General features: G+C 32.8%; 1 protein-coding gene across 1 annotated transcript in view; it reads right to left on the bottom strand.

Moving 5' to 3' along the window:
- Positions 1–16,904, bottom strand: part of LOC129226430 (calbindin-32-like) — a 282,098-nt gene extending 265,194 nt beyond the window's left edge. Inside the window, exon 1 of the mRNA XM_054861032.1 lies at positions 16,598–16,904. Within this exon, the coding sequence (XP_054717007.1) occupies positions 16,598–16,733 (136 nt within the window). The 5' untranslated portion in view covers positions 16,734–16,904. The remainder of the gene's footprint in view (positions 1–16,597) is intronic.
- Between the last annotated feature and the right edge of the window lie 683 nt (positions 16,905–17,587).

Genomic DNA, 17,587 nt, shown 5'->3' with positions numbered 1-17,587 from the left:
TTTAAATATAAATTAGATTTCAATAGATGTTACAAATGTAAAGTCAACGGTATTAACGCAGAATTTGCCAAATGTTTATGGTTCCTCATAGTGACAAAACACGCGTTTGGAATAAACTGCCAAATTTTGGGATTAAAGGAGTTTATTTTTTCTACGCAAAGGTAATCGTTAGGTTTCTTATTAGGAATAGTCAAAAACAACATTTTTGTCGGAATTTCGAAGGGTTATCTTTGCTATGTGCTATTTGGCCCAATGTGCGGGTCTAGGGGGAGGCAAAACATAAGCTTTTTTTACCACTCCAAAGAACATGAGCTTAACAATGAAGATCCTTTCCTTTTGACGAATGACTTCTAAACTTATGGATGCACTTACTGCTCCCAAATAATGTGAAACGTTGGGAAAATAATGCATTGAAATCTTTGTTTGTAAAGTGGAGACTGAGACCCCTGCTCGTATAATTCTCCACCAATCTTCTTGCATTTCTACGCAATTCTCGTTTAATAACCTTATTACAACCACAGAAAAAACTGATGCTCGGTTGATCACTGGAATGGAGGAAATCTTCGAAAACCCGTTTTTTTTTTTTTTTTGAAGATTAAAAAGGAAAAAATATACAATATTTTACGTTTTTAAGCTCACCCTTGAAATTGCTTTGAAAACTTTACTAACAAAGCTTATAACTATTATTGTTCATTTTTGCTTTGTTAACAATTAAAAAACAGATAAGTTAGTCACTTCCCATTGAAGAGATACATCACATCAAGGTAGTAGAGGCAAGGCGTGAAATAGTCGTAAACGTCTATCAATATAGAAGTCAGAAGACTCGAATTCAAAACAAATCAACTTCTCATTGGCTGTTTAGAGTATTGATGGAAATATACTTCTGGGATTGGCTATATATTATGACCTCATTTAATTTTTATGCAAAATGGAGAACATCGTGCATGTCTTCAAAAAAAGAAAAAAATAATAATAAACTCGTGAAAAGAGCAGATTGTTAAAATTAAGGAAAATTTCCAAATGTTAAATAAAATCTCTTATAAACCTACTTTTTTAGAAACCGATGTGAAACAATTTGATGGAAGACAAAGGAAAAACAAATTGTTTGCTCCAATAGAAAAATGCAATTCTCTCGAAGTAGATATCTGTAAAATCTCTCAAAGAAAACCTCAACAAAGAATGTTTGCAAAAACTTTTGAATTTCATGGAGGTCTTTGGTGAAACTTTCTAATGACTATGTCAAGTTTTAGGAAAAATTAATCTCAAAGACAAAATCTCTAGTGGTTGACGGAAACTTAAAGTAACTGAATACAAAATTCAATTTTTTAGATAAAAGAAAACCCAAAGACTATAGGGAAATGAATTGAAATGAAAACAATTTTAATGATTGACGGGAAAATGGCAGCAATTATAGAAAAGTATTGACTATAGAACTACTAAGTACAACGTGAGAAAATTTAAAGTGTATCTTATCATAAATTAAGAGAAAATTTTAAAATGAACTCTCGCAGGTTTTTAGCAAAATGAAATAGCTACTTTAATTTTTGATTGCGGACTTGAATCCAGATAGTATAGATTAATAGAGATTAATTATTATAATGTGCAAGGACGGATACAGTTTTTCTTTTTGAAGGAATCTGCAAGTGAGATTTGTAAAAAAAAAAGTGTGAAAGCAGAATGGCAATGAATAAGAAGAGTAGTGATTACTTTGTGGTCAAAAACGACACAAGGTTGTAAATCCCTCTTACGTATAAGTGTAACCGTCTAATAAAATATTGTTGTTGATGATGAAAACAACACGGTGAATAAACACCATGGAAAGATTGGGTGCCATTAGCTTCGAGAGGCTAAATTTCTTTATTCATTTATAGAAAAAACTACAACAGTAAGGTTTACAGCACAAAGAGAGGAAATAACACCCAGGACACATTTGGAAATCGAACCCACAACCTCCGAATTGAGAAGCGAAGCTTCTAACATAGAGTCATGGCGGCCTCAATAAAATATTGTGTTTCTATTAAACTGATTTTTTAATATAACCGTAGTAAAATGGCTACAACAACCATCATAATATAATGAAAAAAAGTATTGTGTAAAAATGTCTTATTTAAACGAATTGAACAAAATGTATGACGAAATTCCGTGAACTAAGCATTGTGTTATACAAGAAAAGTAATCTGTGAGCATAATTAAGGAACTTATAAAGTAATAATATCAATGAATAACAACTACCAACTAGCTGCGCGCCCAGCGATGCACGGGCTACTTAAAAAAAATGAAAGAAATGTCCAATTGATGTTTTTGTATTACTCTGACATCAGATTCTAACGTGCTAAGGAGTAAATAAATACGCGTAATGCAAGGTTTGAAAAACACCAGTATAGCATATTTTTGGCAAAAATATCTTAAACGTTAATCATAGTTATCAATGGTAGAAGTTATGAGTATTTTCAATTAGCACAAAAGATGAAAATATATGCATTATCAACTATAATCTGTGCTCACGTTAAAATGAATTACATCTGATAGACTATATCTGAAATATTTATGTACAATTACAATCAGCTTTTTGCATAAAATGACACACACTTTTTGGTTGATTATGTGAAACGAAAGCACCAAGACTAAATAAATACCAATAAGCATTAATTTAATACCAAGTCATCAGATCCCAATTTAGCTTTAGTTAAAATCCTAAAAAACAATCTGTTTTGTTCAACTCTGTTTCACTTAAAGAAATCCAAACAATCTTAATTTAACATGTTCTTTTAGCGATACGAACTGTATTTCAAAAATAGAAACAGGAAAGAAAAAGAGAGTCGAAAACTCACCCATGTGATGGGAAAAAATTCAGCAAAATAAACATAATTAGTCGCACATCCTAAGTGTACCAAAATATGAGGCCGGTGAATGATAAACTTACACTACAATCAATAAACGTAGCAAAAGAAATAACTTTCATATGCTGAAAAGAGTTAAGAACGTTGAATGTAAAAAATAAAAAAAAAGGGCAGACGATAGAATAAAGGCTATGTCCGAATAGAGCAACCAATTTTAAACTAATTTAAAATGAAATTCTAGATGGAAACGTTGTTTTGAGATTTGGACAGCAGCCAAAAAAAAAAACTTTTTAAAACAATTATTGGAATTTTACATGCTCACCCATATGCAGGCAACAGGAAAGAAATAAAAATTCCTGAATAACGTTATGTTAACAAACGTTTTAAAAAATATCTCCGCTAATTAACGTCACACAAATACAAGACTGATCCTATTCCTTTTCTTTGGAAAATTTCGAATTCATCGGTACCTCGTTTGACTCTCGATTCGCAGCGGTTCTCGAGAAGATCGATCTTCAGACAGACGGACGGACGCGAACAGATTTTAATATAATAGTGGATTACTCAATCATTTCAATACCAAAAGGTCATTTCAGGCAATCTCTTAAAGCTACTCTCAATGCATCCACGTGTAAGAATTTCTAAGCATCCAATAAATCTCCAAAAGCACAAATGAAGATATTACGTAATCGATAAATTATATCATTACCTTAACTCTACAGCTTTTCAAACAAATGACCCATAAGCAATTACCATTTCGTGGAATGTTGGGGTATCCAGCAACGTCGTATTGGTACTACCGACATTCCAAGAGGCAGACTAATTTATTCCACCAATCATGGCTGCCGTCAAACTTCAATATCGAATTTTATCAGCTCGTCAAAAGATCATTTGCCACAAAGAGATGGAGTTGATTATTAAATGGCAAATAAATTTAACGTAGAATAATTTTCTCTGATAATGCGATAATCTGTTAACATATTAAAAATGGTTAGCCTTTTTCAAAATTTATTTAAATGTTTAGTGATTCTTTTTTCATTAATTCCAAGGTTTGTTCGCATAGCGCTTTTGGTCGCTCCCGATCGGTTGATCACATGACCAGCTATGGGGTCAGTGGTTGTGTTAACCATCAGTTGAATGCTTCATCGGACGCTTTCGATGAATACGCGGTTTTTTGCGCAGACGACTAACGCGATGGCGTAGACATATTATAAAACATTTGTAAAATACTTATTATCTGGCCAAAAATGTAACGTGGTTCAATCAACCAGCTTAAATTGCTGTCAACAGGTAGATCTTCTGTTGAAGCAACTAGAACGACTTCGGAAACAACCAGTTAACCGATAGCTCTATTAGAACGCTCTGGTTAGTCACCGGTCGACCGGTACCGCTATACGAACGTAACCCAAGATATAAGTGTACTGCAATCAAAGCCGCAGACTAAGAATTCTGAGTAGTAGCCTATGGAGAGTCACAAAAAAAATGGTAGTAACTTTTGACGTTTTTTTTATCCATTTAGAAAAAATATTTTTCAGCGAAAAAAGCGCGCGACTCTTTGGTTGTCCAGGTTCTGGTTGAGCAATTTTATAATCAAAAGGCGTTGTTTAATGAAGATAACGTTAAAACGATCAAAAATACCTCAAAATGTAAGCAAAGAAATTCTATGAAAAAATAATAAGCACTTTGATTTGACTTTAAAATGTGAAGTATTATTTTAAAAATAGAAATTTAAACATAGCCCTAAGATTCTTTTTTGTTTTTTTACAAACAAACAGACAAGAAAAACAAATACGCAATGCCCAAAAGCAACCAAACATGCGGAATATATTGTAACGTCTTTCAGGGAAAACTTTACACTTTTCTCCAAAGCCTCTATATCTGCACTTTTAGAAATCAAAGTTTCTTTACATTCGTTGATTCTGGGCAGTTTTCTTTTTTAGACTTGTAAAAAAGAAGCGCTTTAACTTATCCACGGGAGTGAAACGGATCCATCTTCTGCGCTGTACATATGTATGGAACATGCATCTTTCCGAAATCGAACGTTCTTCTTTGTTTCCAAGCTCTGGTTGCGTTAGTATGATTCTCTTTTGGGCGGTAGAACAAAAATAGCTTTTCGGAAAAAATGAAAAAAAGAAGATGAAAATTTTTCGAAAGTTTAATGTTTCTGAGAAATACGTGAATTTGGAATGAATAAGAAGGTATCGGAATTTCTCAGATAGAAAGTGTAAATCTTAAGCGGATTCATTTTTTTAAAAAAAGCTTTTGATTTTTTTAAAAGAGAAAACTAAATTAAATTTATTGTTTTCCCTTGGCTAGTTCTGTTGCTCTAGACCTTTCTTCTTCATGCGTGTTTTGTTTTGCATAAAAAATATTCACATAAAAATAATCAATCCCTTGAATAAAGTGAAACCTTAAATATTCATGTATGCTTTACAGGCTCGTATTTTACAATAATGGTGTTCAGCGTAGGCTGTAGGGAGAAGTAATTAAATTGTAACCTACTCCAGCTCTTTTCGTGTAAGGTAGTTTTCTTTGCCATTGAGGATTTAGGGCATTTAAGCTTTTCAATTAGTCGTTACTCAGTCATTTGATATTTTTCTTCTTATCAAGTAATGGTTTTACCTGGTTATTTGAGATTTAAAACACAACTGTTACGTTTTCCTCAGCAATCATCAGATTTTCTTGCTTAGTCATTAAAAAGTTGCGTCAGTTAATAGAATTTTTCGTTTAATGATTAGAGTTATACCATCAGTTATTGGAGTTTTTTGTTTATTCATATCCTACATTCAAAAATATGTTACTTTTTTCTGTGACAAGAGCTATAGTTGGAAAAATATTTGGCCAAAAATACCTCTCTTTGATATATGTCATCGGTGACTGATTGTGTAAGGTCAAAAAAGCCAGTTTAGATTACTAAGTCAGTTTTTCAATCTGTATTATTCTTGCAATAGCAAACCGAATATTTCGGAGGACGTCTTTCCCCCGCGTTTCCCCCAACTAAAGCATTTTTTTATGAGTGGAAAGTTTTCTCATTATTTATTTGGGATTTCATATTTCATTCATTTGGTCATTAGGAATGTTTCATTCACTGCTTAAGACAGGGTTCCCAAACGTTTACAAGTCGTGGCACCGTTTTAAGATTAAAAATTTTCGTGTTGCACCCTAGTCATGTATGGTACATCAATTGTATATTAAATTATTAATGTATTTATTTATACATAAACAGCAATGTATATATGTTATGTATATATATATATATATATATATATATATATATATATATATATATATATATATATATATATATATATATATATATATATATATATATATATATATATATATATAGAGAGAGAGAGAGAGAGAGAGAGAGAGAGAGAGAGAGAGAGAGAGTGGTTAATGGATAATCATCATGTTTACATATTTGCAAGCTTTTGCGGGGAAAATCGGAAACTGCAGTTGTTTCCCGCTCCTTTTTTGTTCTTTAAAAAAGCACTTTTTAAGGTTTTCAATATAGAGGAACGATGCATTTTTTATTTTTTTATTCATTTAAAAAGTATTGCACACCGCAGAAAAAATCCAATCACAGTGGCAAATAACATAAAAATAGCAAATGAAACGAACTATGCATTTAAAATATTGTAATATTAAAATTATAAAATGACATGTTGAAAACATAAAAATCGAGATAGTGAATGTTAAATGTTTGTAAAATTTTAAAAGACAAATATGATCAACATAAGTAAATTTGGTAAAAATATTTTTAAACCATAAATGGCTCCCTCAGAGTCATATTTGTGACAGTAAATTGGATGGAATTAAAATATCATAGCAGTCAATCAAATAATTAAGGATCTTATAGAAAAAAAAAAAGAAGACCCAAAAGCTCACGGCGTGATTAAAGGTTGGAAACATTATAAATATTACACAAATGAAAGAATAAGTCAAAAAATCGTGACTACAGTTCTCTAACACAAGTGATGAATAAATTTAGATCGAGGCGATTAGAAGGCTATGTCCGAATAGAGCAACCAATTTTAAACTAATTTAAAATGAAATTCTAGATGGAAACGTTGTTTTGAGATTTGGACAGCAGCCAAATAAAAACTTTTTTAAACAATTATTGGAATTTTACGTGCTCACCCATATGCAGGCAACAGGAAAGAAATAAAAATTCCTGAATAACGTTATGTTAACAAACGTTTTAAAAAATATCTCCGCTAATTAACGTCACACAAATACAAGACTGATCCTATTCCTTTTCTTTGGAAAATTTCGAATTCATCGGTACCTCGTTTGACTCTCGATTCGCAGCGGTTCTCGAGAAGATCGATCTTCAGACAGACGGACGGACGCGAACAGATTTTAATATAATAGTGGATTACTCAATCATTTCAATACCAAAAGGTCATTTCAGGCAATCTCTTAAAGCTACTCTCAATGCATCCACGTGTAAGAATTTCTAAGCATCCAATAAATCTCCAAAAGCACAAATGAAGATATTACGTAATCGATAAATTATATCATTACCTTAACTCTACAGCTTTTCAAACAAATGACCCATAAGCAATTACCATTTCGTGGAATGTTGGGGTATCCAGCAACGTCGTATTGGTACTACCGACATTCCAAGAGGCATACTAATTTATTCCACCAATCATGGCTGCCGTCAAACTTCAATATCGAATTTTATCAGCTCGTCAAAAGATCATTTGCCACAAAGAGATGGAGTTGATTATTAAATGGCAAATAAATTTAACGTAGAATAATTTTCTCTGATAATGCGATAATCTGTTAACATATTAAAAATGGTTAGCCTTTTTCAAAATTTATTTAAATGTTTAGTGATTCTTTTTTCATTAATTCCAAGGTTTGTTCGCATAGCGCTTTTGGTCGCTCCCGATCGGTTGATCACATGACCAGCTATGGGGTCAGTGGTTGTGTTAACCATCAGTTGAATGCTTCATCGGACGCTTTCGATGAATATCTGCTCGAGAATTTTAGCTTCATTATTACCTTTATTATTTTAGCTTTATTATCCTCAGTTTTTTTTTTTTTTTAATCGGAGCAAAATTTCTGAAACAAAGTGAGAGTTCTATGAGTATACACAAAGCTTCTAATATAATTAACAAAAAAATTTCATATCTTGCACACTTCTTGGCACCCTTTGGTGCCACGACAGCCACTTTGGGAACCCCTGGTTTAAGATTTTACTCTTTTTCGTAATTTTTCATCAGTTATGTGGTATTTTCCACTTATTCCATTTTATTTTCTTCTCAGAGATTGAGATTTCATGCATGGTCATAACGTTTTTCTCGTTAGCCAGTGGGATTTTAGGCAAACAGGCATAAGAATTACCCAGTTCGTCAATTACAACTTTTCAATTAGTCGCTGTAATTTTTCAATCAGTCATTTGATGTGGTATCTTCAGTAATTGAGGCTTTTTTTTCATCACTCACGGAAATTTTCAGTTTGGTCATTACTTGCTTTTCACCAATTACCAGAATTTTTTACCTTAAACAGTGTTTTTTCCCGAACATCATTGAAAGGATAATTCAAAACATCATCAAGAAATCATTCTTTTCATTATTAAGATTTTTTGACTAGAAAGGAGTTTCAACAAAACGTAAAAATATTAGAAAATGTTTTTAATTTCTGTTCGCGTAATTCATAATATTTGCTGCGTAAAAATTCGCAAGTGATATTTTGATTGAAGTTTCCTACAGGTTAAAAGGTAAAACGACTAGGAAAAATTCAAAATAGCTGACTAAAAGGGTTGAAAAAACACAAGAAATTTCATTAAAAAAATCTATAGCATACTTAATGGATGTTTCTGTTTTTCGTATGATTTTGGATTTTTGAAAACCCTTATGGAATATCAGCGGATTTACAGGGGCCAGTCGCAATGCATTTTTGGCGGCCTCTCTGAAAATCACAGGAATTTTTACAATATTCATAATGGACATTTTTGTATCCCCTGTGGTCTTAGGGGCCCCTCGCAGTTGTGACATGGTTACGGATTAATAAAATTTGAAACCTAGTTAAATAAACCATTTCACCATCATCCGTCAACCGTTTATCTTAAAATCTGACTCAACTTCAGATAACTATCTTTTAAAACATAAAATTCTCTATTGGTCTTCCAAAAATATTCTCAGAGTGGAGGTTGTGACAGTTTGTGACAAGTGGGAGTAGGGGTAGCAAGAAATATGACATTACATATTATGAAAATTTAAAAAATTTTACAACAATATTTTCACGTAATATAGCGTGACGTGTAACAAGGGGAAGAGGGTGAGATGAAGTGAGATATTTTGTGACAAAATGGGGTTAAACATGTTAAAAAGGGTGAGACATTATTGATGGACAGCTCCCTAAGACATTTTAAAAGAATAGATTCTTTGAGATAACGGGAATTATCTAAGAAATAAAAAGTACAATATTGCAATTTTTTATGTACTAGTTCCCAAGTGTACACAGTAAAAATATGCCTAAGAATAAAAATTCGAAGATTTCTTTGAACATTAGTGATGTAGTTTCTCCAATCCTTTCTTTTTTTAAGAATTAAAGTCAATTATCGGAAAAGAAATAAATGTCAAGGCGGGAGTATTATCAAACGACAAAAAAAAAAAAACTTCTTGAAATTAAGTACCGTATTAACGGGCAAGAAAAAAAGAAATATATCGATTAAGAATGCTTCAAACCAATGCCCATAATGTCTTCCAACTATTGGAGAGCATAAACGCAATATCTCCATATTTTTTTGTGTGGAAATTTTTTATTTCTTCTCTCAAGAGTAAAAATAAGCCATGACATAAATTTATCCAACAATCCCTGGTTTAGTGGTTTGCTTAATCTAATAATGATTAATGAGTGTTACTGAAAAACTATCGATAAATTAATTCCTTTTATCTCTGTTTTTAACCAAATTATAAATGATGTAAAATGCTGTTGGGCGTTCTTGTAGAGTAGAAAAAAAAGCAACTCTTTTTAACTATCTACTGAACAATCTCTTAAACTGCGATTTCATAACATTTTCTGGTAGACGATAGAGTTTTTCTAAAGTAACGTTGCTGCATTCTAAAGTAACGTTAAGAAGTTTTATCGGCTACTAGAAAATTTTACAGAATCTCAGTTGTCGAGAGATTTTATAGGGAGTGCAGTCTTTTTCTTATTTTTTTTTTTTTACTGTACTCCTAACTACAGTTTCACGAACGTCATTCAAAATGAACAAGATTTCATAAAAACTACTTTCAGCACCCACAAAAAAATGCTAGCAACGCTGAAAATCTCTGAGGCTATCTCTGAGCTCACCTAAAAACCAAATGTTTTCGACCAGAAATACAAAAGCATTATTTCTCATGATCGAAATCTTCACTATCACCACAACAGCCGGTCGATTGAGTCTATTGCAAGACTATCAGTCTGATTCTCGCACGCCTGGATTTAACTTCGGTACTGTTTTATACCGGGAGACGTTACGAATTTGATATCGGATTGGTGAACTGGATGCGATTATATCCATCCTGCTGGCCGAAAACGATCGGGGAAGAATCTCGACAAATAATAAAAATCGCCCTGAATGTATGGAGATCCGACTGCGCAAATTATTTTTGCAATCTGTTCTGAGAAAAACAATAAGAACAAAAAACTCAGTAACCTAAAGATAAACAATACCTTTAAATCTGAGAAAAAATAAGAATGATAAAAGTAATTTTGAGGTGTAGAATACCTTAATTCTGCGAAAAATTATCAAAATAATAAAAGTCTGCAACCTTAAGATATGCAATACTTTAAGTCTGAGAAAAATGATGAGAATGATAAAGTAGCCCTATGGTACACAGTGTTACAAATATCAAAGTTAGTAATCTTAGGATAAACAATACCTTTAAGTCAAAGAATGAATAATAATGATAAAACATTATAACCTGAGGCAATACTTTTGTCTCAGAAAAATAATAAGAATGTCAAACGCAAGTAACCTTATGGAACACAATACCTTTATTCAAGATAAAAAATAAAAAGAATGATAAAAGTGATCGAAAGATATATATAATATTCTTTGAGCATACGGTCGTTACCTACACTGAGTCTCAGAAATGTTACTTCATTCTTAATAAGAAAATATATCACTTTTCCGGTATCGTATTTTTTATCGTGAACCACTATCAAGTAATTCAAATCTATCATTTATCATACACAAATTTTCAGAGAAAAAAAAAGACAAACAGCTGCATTTGAGTGACATTAAATTTCTGCAAAACGCCGATCTATAGTCAAACGTTATTCTTTAACGCAAGCGCGGATCCAGAGAGAGGGATTCCAAGGGGAAGGTTTCCCCTTTCTGGGGGCAGGGGCGGAAACAGAGGTGGACCATGGCGGCCATGACCCCTCCCAAAACCTAGTGAATGTAGGAATTTAAAAAAAAAGAAAGAAAATATTTATGCGGAAGATTTTAAAAAATAACACATGAGTGTTACTTTTATAGAAACTATAAGTTTTAAATGTGAGAGATATTACATTCCTCTTCTTGAAACAAAAGTATTTTATTTCTAAAATTTTGCCTCATCGTTTACATCATTTCTTGACGCAAACGATGGACGATCTTAGGGCACTAGAGCAATCTATGGATGCTGCTGTCCTCTGAGCACACCAATTGCTTACGAAATCAAAGACAGCCTAAATTTGTGTTTTATGACTTCAATTTCGAAACTTTTCTGGAGGAGTGCCCCTTATTCCCATGCTCCTCCACAAATGTCCCCAAAGATAACTAAAAATTGATATCCATTTCTTCAAAACAATAAATTATACATGAAGAATTTTTCGGTACTAATCTTATATTTAATTTTATAAATTCCCCCTATTTCTAGTGTTATTTTTAAATGCAAACTTGGTATTAAAACTTGAATATGGGTAGGGGCGGTGGTTTTTCGGAAAAATCAATGATCTGGATCTGTTTGAGAATTGACAATTAGAGCAAATATCCAAAGAAAGTTTGAAAAAATTCGAATGGCCCCTCCCAAAATGATAGACTAGATCCGCCACTGTCTTGGGGACCCCCCCCCCCCTCCCTTTAAATGACCAAAGAGAGTCTAAAAAAATTTTTTTGTGGGCTTTTATTTCGAAAATTTTACCCCGAAACCCTTTTTATCTCAAGAATAACACTTATAACCTCCCCTTTCAGAAATGAGTCCCTATCAAATCCAGAAGCTGGATCCGACCTTGCTTTAACAATGGCAACCTTTATTTCTTATCAATGTGGTAATCAAACGTGAAATAGTTATATTTGCAATAAATCATTCTCTGCTTCACACAAATTACATTCTGCTACTCATTCTTTCATTAATTATTTTTATTCAAATGATAAATTGATAAAAATTAATCTTGAACATCAAAATTGAAGCATTTTGGAATTTAAATAACCCTAGTCCAAGGCTCCCAACTGATTTTTGGTTAATACATATAGGGAAAAGAGACCTGAAGTCTAAATAAAGACCCTAAAGGAACCTTCATTTAAAACTTATTGGGTAAAAATATTAACATTAGAGTAGTGACTGTTGCTAAACGGGGGAGAAAATAGTAAAACTTCACCAAAAACAGCGTAATTGATTTTAAAATACTGATTGGTTTTTGTAACAGAATACATGATAGAAACCATTAAAAGCATGATGAAATCAATTACACAAGTAGCACTGTATTCAACTCTTTGTAACTAACTGCTGCTATATTTCTTGCATTTGAATGTGCATGTGTACGAATGAGGTTGTTTCCTTCAGTCAAAAGTACTACTTTTAGTCACTGAAATTGATAGAATAAGCAGAAATAATTACTTGGGCCCAGAAAATACTTTCATTTTCCCAACAGTTATTTTTTATTTATTTTTTTTTTAAATGTCCAATTTTTCAAACAAGGAGTGGTTTTGATGACATCACAAATGATGCATTTTGGCGCATCATTCTACAGCGTTTCCACGTTATTATAATCAAGAAGCGAATTAAACATTGCGCTCTACGCTTGTTATCAAACATATCGTTGCCAATACACGTGAGTAAAGATGACATTAAATATTTTGCTCTGTGAATGGCAACACTAAATGGCATTTCATCATTTGTGATGTCATCGGCAGAAATATAAACAATGAAAGCGCAACGATTTAAGTTTTTTTTTTAAACTGTTAAACTTAAGCAAATTATTTAAAAAATGGTCAGATCCTACGTTTTTACACATGCTCTTTCAGAAAAAAATACTTCTAAAATTTTGGAAACTACTCTATTCGTAAAGTAATAGATGGCAATGAACTAGTATTGCAATTGACATTTTAGCTACTCGATTTCAGTAAAATTGCATATTTACTTATTGTTGAAGGAATTCATGGCTGAGCTGTGATTGTAACTTAAGTATTAACTGTAGTCTGACTTACTTACGTCCAAAATTGGCCATTATCCGTTTATTAGTGCATTTATGTAGAATTTTACTCCGCATCGAGTCATGTGAAAGTAACTCTTTTTTTTTTTAAATCCTTTGCAATAATTTACTAGTGTTAAAAGTTCGCAAGGCACCAGGTTAACGTTTTCCAGCTCTCCTGTAAAGTAGCGAATGTGTGACTTACCTTAATTTGGGTCTGAGGTATAGAATTGATGAAATTTCCATTAACTATGCTACATGTAAAGGAGCTGAACTTCAACTTGAAATTTGTTTTTTAACATTAAAAGTTGAATTCTCAGATTCATGAGGTTTGATTCTCTAACTCATATAGATTTAGCAAAACTTTCAAGTGAATCTTATCTCCAATTCGTTATTGCTGCCTTTTTATACTAATCTAATGAAATAGTTGGCCAAACCTCAAGTGAATTAGGAGAATTTTTCTTATTTTATTTTTTACATAATAAATTACGAGTAATTAAATTTAAAAGAAAAAGTAATAAATTGAAAAATATTTAAATATACTTTTTGATTAACTTAAGAGTAAATCACAAGGGAGAAGTAAGTACTGCATATGCCTAATCTGAACTTAAGGAGGATTTTATTTTCAATCATAACATTTTAATTCTGTACTTAAAAAAGACTGTAAATGTTTGAAAATATTTCAGTTTTAATGCGTTGTTCTTTAAAATGAATATTCAAAAAACCTTAGTAAGGAAAAAATACTTCTGACGATATATAAGTGTCAATGTGTGTGTTATAAGTAATGCATCTGAAGTACTATGCATAACCAAAAAAAAAAGCAAAAAAAAAATTTCTTTCTTCTTTCCAAACATTTTTCGGACGTTTTGATACGTCTGTTGTAAATTAAGCGCATTATTTGCACACGTTTTTTTTTTCTTTCTTTCTTACATACCACGGGGAACACAGAGACAGGTTTATTCCTTCTTCCTTTCTTTTTCTTTTTTAATTAAATAAATTAAACGCCCAGTTCTTTGTCTGATTTTTGTTTCTTTTGGGAACAGGATTGGCAGATTTGGAGGTTAGATTAAAAAAGCATAAAGGTACATAGATAAGTATAGATGATACATTTTGCGATATATATATATATATATATATATATATATATATATATATATATATATATATATATATATATATATATATATATATATATATATATATATATGGATAATTATAAAGACATACAGACACAGATATTGGTTCATTAGATATTTATATAAAGATTTACATACTGACTAAAAAAATTTTAATATCGTCGTCAAATTTATTTACGCAACTGCTGTGGACAGAATTTTTGGATTAAAAAAGTGAAGAGCAACCCGAAGATGAAGGCTAAACTAACTAGCTAAAAACAAGTAACTACACGCCTTTTAAGAAAGAAAGATCAAGGAAACTAAGATAACTGAAATTTCTCTTCTCTGCGCTTCCAAGTGTATCTAAAACTATTAATAAATACACAACACACATTTTTTTAAAAATCAGTAAGCAGTTTTAGTTATAATACTTTGATTGGGAAATTAATATTTAATCAACAAAAGTTTTTGACTCGCTCAGAAGCAAACGGGGTTTAGTTCTCTCTTTTCGTTTGCATTTTTTTTTTCTAGATTTGGAATTTTATGGAATAAATAATATTCCTTTTAGTTATTAAAGTATAAAAGTGCAGTAGGCAATCCTTATGTTTTTGTCTGATAAAGTTTTAAAACCTGAATTTCTGAAAGTGGGGATGGGTTAGAAAGCATTAAATTTCTCGATATTTTTCAAGACTAAACCGCGTTGACTTTTGTACGACTCATGCTTAAAATGTAGCTGCAAAAATTCCGTTTCGTTGTTTTACGTCAAGTTACTGCATTTATGCACTTTTCAGGGAAAATACCAAACAGATTTAGACACTGGGTTGTGTTATTTCTTGGAGACATTGTTATTAAGCTATGAATGTGCAAAAATAAATGCATAGAAATAAATATACTTTTTACGTAACATCACTGAGAAATGGTTTCTCATTTTTTTTAAACTTTGTTTATTACATTATTAAAACACATTTATGCTAACCCTATAAATTTCAATCAATTCACTTTATTTGTCTGCAAAAATTACTATGATACTTATTAGTTCCCTAAAAAAATTCTAAAAAATCTTTGATCTTTTCTGAAAATAAAACTGTCATAACATGTGAAAACCTTTAGAACATAATTTTAAAAGATTATAAAAAAAATATCGTCACATACATCAACCAATATATTCAAGTATAAATAACAAAATCAATAAACCGATAAAAAACGATTTCTATGAAAATCAATTTACACAGCGTTCCTCTCATTTTATCCCTAAAACATCCCCTTCTACGGAAAAAAAATCATATGTATCTCCTTTAAGTACTTTATATAGCATGGGTTCCCGAACTTTTCGGATTCGCGGAACCTGTTCAAGAACTTGAACTTTCTCAAGGCACCCTAGTTTATCTCTGACATACATAAATATTAATATTATGGACACTTGATTTCCCTACGGCATGGCATCTCGGGTGCCACGGCACCCACTTTGAGAACCCCTTTTATGTAGATTATACACAGGGCCGACGAGAGGTCGTGTCAGCCTAGTCGGAAACTAAGGGCCCGTGCCTTGGCGGGGGGGGGGGGGGGAGCGGCGACACTTACGCAAAAAAAAAGAAAGAAGAGGGAAGCAAAAAGAAAGAAAAGAAGGGAGGGGGCTCCGAATAAGAGAAAACTTAAAAATTTAGTAAAATTTGCTCTTTTGGTATTTACTGTTGTGGCACTTAAAAAAGAATTAATTGTTCTCTAGTAAGCACATTTGTATCTTTTCCTCCCCCCCCCCCTTTTTTTCTTCGTCCCCTTTTTTCTTCTTTTTTCCTATTTTTTTCTTTTTCTCTCCTCCCCCTCTTTTTTTCGTTCTTTTTTCTTTTTTAGGAGGCGGGAGGAGCCCGGCGACACAACTGACAAGGGGCCCGCCTTGGCTCTCTGCGGCCCTGGTTATACATAGTCTTGTTCAGGGATGCCCCCCTAAGAGCAAAGGCGCACCCCCCCCCCCCCCAAATATCATAGAGACCCCCCTAAAAATAAAAAAATTACCTTTCAAAACACTCCTCCCCTAAAAATTTCAATGGCGCAGTCTGCGCTATGACCCCCCCCCCCCCCAAGTAGGCACCCTTGCCCCTGTTGTTTCTATAGATTCAATGATACATACTCCCTTAACTTGAAGAATTTGATTTTTGCTTAAATTTTCAACCATTTTATTTAAAGTAACAAATCTAATGACGAAAATTTGAATCAAAGTGGGGGAAAAAATGGACTTACCATCCTTGTCATAGTGACTCCACACTTCCATGAATTGAGTAGCAGTCAAATTCTTCAATTCGCGCGTGTTTTTGTCCCTGAATTGACGCATAAAATTGAACGAGTTGGATTTGCGAGGTTTCCTCATTTCCTCCATGACGTACTTCTACTCTATTCACTTCTATCTACTGTAAAAAAAATTACAGAGTGCTCGGAGCCCACCGACGAATTGAACGATTTCGAATTCTCACGCTTTTCGAAACTTTACCGAAAGAGCTGTTTTAGCAGGGAAGTAGAATGCCGACCTCCAAACGTGCTCAAATTTTTCGCAACTCTGAGCGGTTCGAATTCGCGCAGACGATCTTATTGAAACGGATGTCACCTGCGCAAGCGCCGATCGATGCACGACACACCTGCTGCAATGCTCACAGAACGATAGGAAGGGGTGGAAGTGGTTCTTTTTACTTTTAATTTCCCCTTTTTTCAGCTGCAAAGTCTTGAAATTAGTTTATTTAAAAAATATAATGGTTTTGGACTAAGAGCATATCATTTTTATTTTTATTTTAGCATCCGAACTTGGTCTGCGCACGGGGTTTCCTTTTTCGCTCGGTGCATTGTTCGCAGGAGGCAAACGGGCAAGTGCCGGGGCGGTCCGGGATCACATCCGGACCGTTCCGGGCTTTTCAGGGAACTCTTGACTAATCTCCGGTCTTTCTAGATAATTTGATTTTTTGAGTATTGTCGAAAACTTTTATTTAATCTTTCTTAGTCCGAAAGTGCTCATCTACCCTTATATTTTCAACATTGTGTTATGGATGCGTTTTTGTTATACACAGTTACCTTCAAGTCTTAGAGTGTCACAAATACTTTTAAGAGCCATAAACATCGGGAAAACACCATCCATGTCGTAACACAGTTGAAAAGTCTTTTAAAGACTCACAACTACCTTAAACAGTCATAAACATTGGTAAAACACCATCCACGTCGTAACAGAGCTAAAACGCCTTTTAA

The sequence above is a fragment of the Uloborus diversus genome, chromosome 7 (genome assembly GCF_026930045.1).
Source record: "Uloborus diversus isolate 005 chromosome 7, Udiv.v.3.1, whole genome shotgun sequence".
NCBI lineage: Eukaryota > Metazoa > Arthropoda > Arachnida > Araneae > Uloboridae > Uloborus > Uloborus diversus.
This window is presented reverse-complemented; position numbering and strand designations above follow the sequence as displayed.